General features: G+C 55.8%; 1 protein-coding gene across 1 annotated transcript; it reads left to right on the forward strand.

Moving 5' to 3' along the window:
• Positions 1-33: 33 nt before the first annotated feature.
• Positions 34-1,413, forward strand: LMJF_33_2720 (putative beta-ketoacyl synthase family protein; the record flags this gene model as incomplete). The annotated part of the gene is made up of 1 exon (XM_001685982.1): positions 34-1,413. The coding sequence occupies one exon, from the start codon at positions 34-36 to the stop codon at positions 1,411-1,413; it is 1,380 nt and encodes a 459-aa protein (XP_001686034.1).
• Positions 1,414-9,653: the final 8,240 nt, after the last annotated feature.

Raw genomic sequence — 9,653 nt, forward strand, 5'->3', positions numbered from 1 at the left:
ACCCCACGCCGTGTCGTGGTGACCGGTATCGGCATGGTCACGCCCCTCGGCGTCACCGCGGTTGACACGTGGGCTGGCGTGTGCCGTGGTCAATCCGGCACTCGACCGCTGATTGAGGCTCCACACTTTTTGCCCGGGTTTGTCGAAAATGACAAGATGCTGTCTCCGCAGCAGAAGGCAGCGGCGCTGGAGAAGCTTGTCGCCGCCTTGCCGTGCAAGGTGGCTGCTTTCGTTCAGCCGCCAGCTAAGGCCGTGTTGGCGGCTGGCAAGGTGGACAAAGCAGTGCCTGCGGCCGATCCGTTTGCGCCCACCGCACACGAACCGCGGGCCCTTCGCTTATGCGCGCGTGCGGTCGAGGAAGCGCTCGCCGACGCTGCGCTCCAGCTCTCCGAGGCCGTGCAGGATCGCTGCGGCGTCAACATTGGCATGGGCATTCCCTCCCTTGCTGACGTGACGGACGTGTCCGTCTACCTGACGGGCGACGCCATCGCCACCAAGGCGGGTCAGGTGTACTACAGCAAGGTTCCTCCAATGTTTTTGCCGAAAATCTTGGGCAACATGGCAGCCGGCAACACGGCCATCCGCCACAAACTCCGCGGTCCCATCGGCAGCAGCGTGGCGGCGTGTGCAACAGGGGCGCACTGCATTGGTGAGGCGGCCTCGTGGATCCGTGAAGGCCGCGCGGACGTTATGGTGTGTGGCGCAGCGGAGGCCTGCATCACGCCGGTTTCCGTGGCTGGTTTTACACGGATGCGGGCACTGTGCACGCGGTACAACGAAACCCCGTCGTCCGCCTCGCGGCCGCTCGACATTACTCGCGCCGGCTTCGTGATGGGAGAAGGCGCAGGTGTTTTGATCCTCGAAGCGCTCGAGCACGCCGTGGCGCGGGCGGCGCCGCGCGTGTACGCCGAGCTGCGCGGATTTGGCATATCGTGCGATGCCCACCATGTGGCGGTGCCGCACCCCGACGGACTTGGTGCCCGCCGCTGCGTGGAGCAAGCCCTGGCAGATGGTGGGGATGTCCCTGCCACGGCCGTCGGCTACGTGAATGCGCACGCGACGGGCACCATCGGCGATGAGGTGGAGCTGATGGCGATCCAGCGAGCATTGCGACCTTCGACGGCACCATCCTCCACGGCGCTGCACGTGAGCAGCGCCAAAGGAGGGCTGGGTCACCTACTCGGCGCTGCTGGCAGCGTCGAGGCCGCGCTGACGGTCTTGGCGTTGCACGAGCAGCGTGCGCCGCCGACGGCGAATTTGACGACGTCATGTCTCACGAAGGAGCAGCAAGATTGCGGCTTGGTATGCATCCAAGGCAGCGCCGCGCAGCCACTGCAGAGCTGCGAGGCGGCAATATCGACCAGCTTTGGCTTCGGCGGAATCAACACGGCCTTGCTATTCACGCGCCTCTAGCACGGAGAGAGACCGATAGGCACACAGAGGGCGAGGAAGGGAAAAGGAGATGCGCAGCTTTCGCGCATACGTGGACTCGTCGAGCCGTACGGTCTTGCCAGTGCGCCCTCGCCCCCTGCCCCTTCCTTCCGCGTTGTCTTCTTCAGTGCGCCGCGTCGTGTCGCGATGGGGTTCTCCGACGGCCTTCCCCACTTTTCTTCGCAGAGACAGCCAAGAGCGCATAGGCCGCTGAGAAGCGTCATTACTTGCATCGAGGCGGCTTCTCATCGTCCCCGTCTTCCTCATTCGATCCCGCCTCGGATCGGTAGCAGCACAGGCTGTCCGACGGTCGTGCGCCATGTGCTAGGAACGTTTGGGCCTGCGTGCAGGTGTGTGGATGAGTGTGCGCGCACGTGTGCGGGAGTGACCTGCAGCCGCGGGCCCTAGCCGGTATATGTACACATCTGCACACATGCGCGCACGCAAGCGACAGAGTCAGCCGGGGCAGCAGCACAGGGCGGCACAGTCCCACTTTTCCCCTTCAGCGGCGGGGAGAGAGAGAGACTGAAAGACGCGGTTTGTTGCTGCTCGCGTAGATGCCTCTGGTTGCCGGCCTTTTTTCTCTCATCTGCCTTTGAGTCCTTCTGCTGCTCTTCTCACCTGGCATCTCTACAGCGACAAAACCCTTTGAAGTCCCTGATTGGAATCCGCAGGAATGGGCGTGTGAGTGCGTGTCTGTGGATGCATATTTCGGTGCCTGGTGTTGTGCGGGCCGGCAGCCCCTGCTGCTTCTGGAAGCGGTGAGAAGAAGCGAAATTTTGCCGCTGCGCTCTCCTCATCTTTTCCGTTTACTCTGGCTCTCCACATCCGTACCTGCGCTGCATCCTGTTAGACTTCACAGCCTATAATTGCGCAGCAGAGCGAGAGAGGTGGGCCAAACAGGCGCGCCGAGCTGCACGCCGGTCCGCCCCGCAGCGCACGTGTGCGAGGCATGCGGCATATCCCCTCCGTCCCGCCGGGTGGGCGGAGGGGGCGCCGGCGCCGGGGGCATGGCGAGCGCGCCCCGAACGGGGCACCACCGAGCCAACCGGCGCCCACCGCGGAGGGGCACGGCGTCTTTCTATGGGATGCTGCGGCATGGCGCAGCTGAGGGAGAAGCAGGGCACACAGGCAGGAGGGGAGGGGTCGGCGCAGGCGTCTCCGGGGGCCCTCGCCTGCGGCTGGCCGGCCCCCTCCCCCGGCTTACCCGGCGTGCACCTGGGCGACCCCCTGCTACCCGCACGGCCTCCACCCCCTCGAGCAGGACCCTGGCCGCGGCCCGCCTGCGCCAAGGCGTGCGGTGCAGCCATGTCCGTGTAGGCGCGCCCTGGAGAACGAGGACGTAGCCGCTCATGCGGCAGACGCAGGCGAGCTGTGGTTGTGTAGGTGTCGCGGTGTCGAAGTGTTCCGTCTAGAAAGCCAGGTGGCAAAGAAACCAAACAGAAAGCGTCGCATCGTCTTCTTGTCACGTGTTACTCCCCCCTCCCTCTTGTGCTGGGAAAGGCGAAGGGGGTGCGTGCGCCTGCGAAACAGGCGCCCACATGTACTAAGCATGGCTCCTTCGCTTGCACTTGTGTGCTGCTTGTTTGCCGTGGCGTGCCCTCTAGTCATGTCAGACCACCGCACGCTTCCCCCTATTAGCAGTGCGCGAGATGACCATCACTCTGCTGTTTGACTTTCCCCTTGCTCTTGCCCTTGCCTCTGGTGCCTGTGCCCGTTGGTTGGCCTCCTTTCTCGTTTTACATCGCCCACAACTGCACGTGCGTTCATGGTTTATTTTCGCGTGTGTGTTGCGCGCTGATTTGCATGTATACGGATGCGCATGCTTGTGGTTTACTTTGCTCGTCTTTCTCGTGTATATGCGCACGCCTACACGCACTCACGTGAATGCGCACCGCTATTTCCGAGCACACGCACACACTTGCATACGTATATGTGTGCATAAATGGCTCTACCCCCCCCCCCGTCGTGGTGTTCCACGCCCCAAAATCGATAACGACCGAACATCAGGTAAGCACGCATCATCATCAATCCCCGGAGACGACGCACTTCTTTTTGTTTTGTGATTTTGTTTTTCGTTTTGGTTTTAGATTTGTTGGCTTTATTTTTCGAATTTTCGTTTTCCTTTTCTTGTGCGCTCTTTTTTACCTCCAGTTGGATGTCTTTGTGTTCTCTCTCCTTTCCCCTGTGTCTTCTCCTTGTCTCTCTCTCTCTCTCTCTCTCCCTCCCTCCCTCTTTCTCTCCCTCCCGTGACGCCTCCTTTTTTGTTTCTCTCTTTCCTCGCTTTTGTATCTCGCTCTCCTTCGTGCCGACCGTCATCATCATCTTGCCAGTGTACATCTCCTATCGGGTCCTGTCTCTCACCTCGTCATCACACACGCTCTGGTCTCCCCTCTCCCCTCTGACCATCTCTGTCGTTGCGGCTTTCGTCACTCCATTCACACATCACATCCTTAGCATCGGCGCGACGGCTCGAGTCTCCACCCCTTCTGCCGGCCCTTCGACCTACACATCTACGCCCCCTCTCTTTCCGCGTGGGCCTACGCAAACCCCCCATCACCATCTGACTCTAAACTTCTCTTCCCTTCCTCGCCCTTCCCTCTCCCGTTTTTGTTTTGATTATATTATTTGCTTTCTTCTGTTGTTGTTCCTCCCTTCTAGGTTTCTTGTCGTCCCCGTGCTTCATCTCCATATTGAGCTCTCTCTCTCTCTCTTCTTTTCCTTCGCCTTTCGGCACTTTCTCTTGTTTTTCTTTTTTTCCTCCCTGCCTGTCTGCCGGCCTCTCTGTCTCTCCGTTGGCGATACTGTCTGTCTATCATCACTGCCGCCGCCTCGTCCCCACCTCTCGTACTACGTCCCCCTCTGGACTTGCACCGCCACTTCTGAACAGGAGCAGCAACAGCAGCTCTAGCGGCGTATCACACGTAGGTCGCCTCTTTTCCTAAGCTCCTTTCCCTTTTGTTTGTCTCGCTCACGTTCGCTTTCTCCACTCTGCATCCACAAACACCCTCCCCCCTCCTCCTCCTCCTCCTCCCCCCGACCTCAGCGTCCCTCACCGTGCCCTCCGCCGGATAGCATCACCGCCTCCATCGCCAGGGACCGTGTTTTTGATCATTTTGTGGACGAGAACGACGAAGACGGGCAGTAGCAACGACACCCACACGAACACAGACACGGAGCCGCTTCTCTTCCTCTCGGTTTCCGTTTTTGTTGTCCGTCTCTGTCCGTCTGTTGGGACTGTCTGTCAGCCCTCTTCCCCTACGCACCTTCAGCCCCCTCCTTCCCTGCAGTGAGCACTCTTGAACTTTCCCTTCTTGGCTTCCGCCGCGTTTCTTCTTTCCTCCGATCCACTCCAACCTCCCCCACCCCCTCCTCGTATTTTTGTTGCTTCCCGACTACGAGGATAGGACCACGACGGCCGTCATACATACCTCAACCGGGTATTCGTTTTTTTTTTTTAGGGTGCGTCTCACTTTTATTTCGTTCTCCCTTTCTGTCTTCTCTTGTTTTTTTTTTGTTCTTTCCTAGCCCTCGCGCTAGCAGCTCATCTTCACCATCCTCTCCGCTTTCTGCGCAGCCGCCACCGGCGATTACTAGCTTACCATACTAAAAAGAAATAATAGCAGTAGCCGACGAACAAAAGAGGAGCGGCAGAATACCGGTCGTGGCTGTGTGTACGCCTGTGTCTGTGTATGTTAGGCTGACCGCTGTAAGCTGCTTGTCCTTCTCCCTCTTTCTCCTCGTCTGCCTTTTTGTTTCGTGCTTCGACTGAAACCTCTCTCACACCACCGGCGCCATCAGCGTACGGGTGCGTGTGTTTTCTTGTGTTTCGTGTGTGTTGCGTGATTGCGTGCGCGTGTGTATTTCTCTTTTTCATTGTCGCGTTCCTCTTTGTTTTTCGCCTTCTCGCTTTGTGCCTGTGTGTTGCGCGCGTGTGCGCGTGTCTGTGGACAGCTTCGCCATCATCGCCTTTGACGCACCGGTCTCGTTCACCTGCACTCACGCCCTCACTCTCGTGGCTGCCTGTTCGGGACCGAGCAAGTCCCACAATACCGATCACGAAAAAGGTCGTTGTGCTCAAGGTGTCGAAGAGACCGTGGTGCGGACAAGCACCCATACACAAAAGCACAAGTGCTTGAAATAACGAGGAGGGAAGGCCCACACGGCTGCTGATTTTGCAAGTGTGGAGGAGATTAGCATTCAACGTCGGCACACACACACACACATACACATACACACGCACACACATAAAACGAGAAAAGTTGAAGCTTTCGAAAAGGAGAGGTTGACAATTGTGTTATCGTTTTTTGTTGGCTTTGCTTCAGGCAAGCATATCCTCAAACCTTCCCCCCTCTCCCACGGCCGCTCTTCGCGTTGCAAGCCTCCTCTACGCAAGTAAACCCACGAACGCATAGGCGACAAGAGAGTTTCTTCTGCGAGATTGCCACTTGTGCACCCTCCTCCTCCTCCTCCCCCCCTCCTTGTCGACCTGCGCACCAAGCAGCGCCCTGAGCTCCTTCCACTGCCTCCCTCTCTCGTTTTCTCTCTCCCCCGTCTATCTGTTCTTTCTGATACCGCTTCTCTGCTGCTTTTTTTTTCGTACATCGCTTACGTTTTCTTTCCGGTTTATTCCGTATCCTGAGTGCCCACTCCCTCCCTCCCTCCCTCCCTCTCTCCCAGTATATTTGTCGCGTTCTTCGTGGTAGAATGACGCGCTGAAAACAAACAAATAAGAGAAATCGCAAAGAAAGAAAGAAAAAAACACAACCCGGAGTGTCACCTGTGTTGCTTGGATTAAGCAGGAAAGTAATCATCTGCTTCATTTTTTCGTCCGTTCGCTGTGTCTTTTCTTTTACGCGTCTGCGTGTGCGTCCTCGCGCTCTCTTCTTTCTTATTTTCCCAGTACTGCTTTCTTCTCGTTTTTGGTGGTGTTTTCGCTTTGCACTTGCTCTCGTTGCCTCGCTTGGCTATTTATCCCTCCTCCTTCCATCACTGCACTCCCCCCTTCGTGTCGTTCCTCGAGTGTTTGCGTGTGGCACAGCTCCTGCGGTTCGCACCCTCCCGGACCCTCTTTTCCCGTTTCTCTACTTTCCGTCTCCTCTCTTCTTCCCTGCCCTTGTTTTATCACAGTTTGTGCTGCTCTGGGGTGCACCGTTCCGTGTGTGTGCGTGTGTCTCGGTGGTGGTGGCGCATCGCGCCAGAACCACTCGATTCTCTCGTGTCGGATTGCATGTACGTTTGGATTCGCTCTTTGCCGTTACTTGTCTTGACACTTTCTCGGTGTGTCGTTCTCTCCCTCCCCCTTCTTTTTTGTTGTTCGTTGCTGTTTTCTTGTTGGTCTTGTTCCTCGTCTTCGCGGTCGGTGTCTTTCATCTCGGCTTTCTGGTCGCTACTCTCTCCTTTGTGTTTCCACCCTCTCCCTTCTCTGTGTTTGTGCGTGCGTGTGCGTGTGCGTGTGCTCTTTCTCACCTTCCGTTTGGTCGCTCTTCCAAAAAAAAAAGAAAAATTGATTTTCCGCCGCTGTGGTTTGCCCTGCTCATCACGCCTCAAGTCTTTTCCTTCGCTACCTCTCTAGCACTTGTTTGTTCTTGGCTTTCTTGTCGCTTTATCTGCACTTCCTTCTTAGCACTCTGACTCTCTGTATTTGTTTTCTTGCCCTTCTCGCTCTCCCACCTTCTCAATCTCTCTCTCTCGCGCGCGCGCGCACGTGTACGCTCTCTCTTCTTTTGTGTGTGTGTGTGTGTGTGCGTTTACACCTTTCTCCTTTCTCTATCCGCTTCGTTTTTTTTTCGGCCTTCGTCGCCTCCATCCCTCTGTCTGTGTGTGTGTGTGTGTGTGTGTGTGTTTTAGTGATCTATCACCCGTAGTTGTCGTCCTCTGACAAGTCTCAGCTGTTTCCTCTCGTCGTATTTTTCGCCTTCTCTTCTGGCTGTGCGTCTTTCCTTTTCTGTTCTCAGTCTCTCTCAGTCTCTCTCTCTCTCAGTCCTTGTATACCACCCCGCCCTTGATTGTACCTCATCTTGCTCCCTTCTTTTTGTGTTGTTTTTTGCCTGCGCGACTTGCTGCGCTTGTGCACTTCTGGTGTTCCCGTTGGTCATTTCTTGTTTTGTTGTTGTTGTTTGCCTGCTGCCCTCTCGCGCGTTGCATTCTCACTCACTCACTCACTCTCTCTCTCTCTCTCTCTGGCTCTCCACCCGCAAGCGGCCGCTTTCTGTTTCGTGTGCAGTCGTGCTTCCGGCGACTTTTCTTCGTTTTTGTTCTCTTGCATCCGCGAGCCGGCAAGCGCAAGACACGCCCAAGAGAAAGGAGCACCGAATCGCAGCCAGCACCGTCATAAATAAAAGTGCAACCACGAAAACAAAAGAGGCGACCGCAAACGCACGCAAAAATAATTCGCTTCTGGCACATCGATCCTCCCCCCTCCCTCCGGTAAGCAATCCTCATTATCTGGCATTCGCCCCACCACCTCTCACACCTTCCGCCACCGCAGCCGCAACAGAGAGGCGTAACGGAAGAAACGAAGAAACACACACACACACACACACACACGTATACATACACTCGAGAAAGAGAGGTATAATAATTACGGGATACAAGCTGAGGAAACGCACCTGCGTTCGGCCCTTCCTTCTTCCCTCAACACGCCCTAGGGACTCTGACCACCAGCAAGAAGAAAAAAGAAGAGGCTCAGGAAGTAAGGCAGAGAAATAGACGAACGAAGCGAAAAAGCGAGTGCTGAATCCACAAACTATCAGCCCTCGATTCAATATCACACGAGCGTCCACTTGAGCACGCCCTTGTCGACGCACTTGTCTGTGCCTGCGCACGTGTTCGCTGGCTCTTTTTCTTTTGTATTTTGCCTTCGCCATTGGGGAGTGGGCAGGCGCACTAGCGGAGTCTTTTCTCTTTTTTTGGTCGTTCTTCTCAGTTAGCCTTTCTACAACGACGTCGAAATCCTTCTCCACTGTACCTCAAACACACATACACACACACACATACACACACCACCTTGCTAGGACGTCAAAATTGCGCTCGTCCGCGTACACGCGGAACGCCCACCTTCTTCCCTCTTAGCCTCTCCTTTCGCTAAGCGAAAAGAAAATAAGAAAACGAGATTTTTACCGTTGTAGGCATCAAGAAACCGTAGAAGTAGTAAGAGCAGGAACGGGACAGGTTACGCGGCAGCGCCAGTAAAAACAACAAAAAAAAAGAATACGAAAGACCAAAAGGAAAAGGGTCTGGGCAAGCGCTTCTACTTCCTGTCTCTCCGGCCGCGTCCGCAGCTTAGCCCCACTTTTTTCCTCGCTTTTTTTTCCTCTCGCCATTGTCCCCCCCCCCCCGCCACCCCCACCTCTTGCGTGATTGTGAGCGGGCATTGAAGCAGATTGCTACGAAAAAGCAAGCAAGGGTAGGGCAAGTGAGGGTTTTTGTCGCGTCTGTGAGCAAAGGACAAGCAGCGAAGGATAGCACAAAGCTTGTACGCGCAAAAAAAAAACAAAAAAGAGACAGTCAAGGAAGGAGAGAGCGGCTGGCTCTTGAAAGTTTGTCGATACAGCGAGGGGGCGGAAGAAACGCGTCGCTGTGAGTGTGCCTGCGTGTGCCTGTACATTGGTCGCTCGACTCTCCTCTATCACCCGGCTCGCATTCCAGCTTGGAAGCCTAGTGTACATTTTTTGTATTTTCAGCGTGAGTGTGTAGGGTGGGCTGTGTGTGTGTCGGCGCTTACGTACTGCTTCAGTGTATTATGTGGAGAGCGTCAGAAAGTTTCCGCGTCCACCTCTCTAGTTGCGTTGGGGTCTCTCTATCTTCTCTTGCGCTCCTTTAGCCTGCTCTGCCTTGCTTGGTTTACCGTCTTGCAGATTGCTTCCCTATCCTTCTGTGACCTGTCATCATCATTTTTTTTAGCAATTGAGAGATACGAGCTCCTTCTTTCTCTCTAGTTTTGTGTTTCTTGGACTTGTTGTCGTTGTTTCCCCTTCTGTTGCCGAGCTCGTATCACCTCATCATCGACGCACTCCATTGTATTCTCTACAAGCGTTCCCCATCTCCCGCTACGCACTCACCACAGCAGGTCTGTCTGTATCCGCGCGCGTGTTTCTGTGTGTGTGTGTGTGTGTGTGCGTGCGCGCTTCCTTTGCCGCTTGTTCTCCGTGTCTCTCTTTGTGTACTTGTTTGATCTACCCCCCCCCTCCCTCCCTCCTCCCTCCCGCCTCTCTCCCCAT

Source organism: Leishmania major, chromosome 33, assembly GCF_000002725.2.
Source record: "Leishmania major strain Friedlin complete genome, chromosome 33".
Lineage (NCBI taxonomy): Eukaryota > Euglenozoa > Kinetoplastea > Trypanosomatida > Trypanosomatidae > Leishmania > Leishmania major.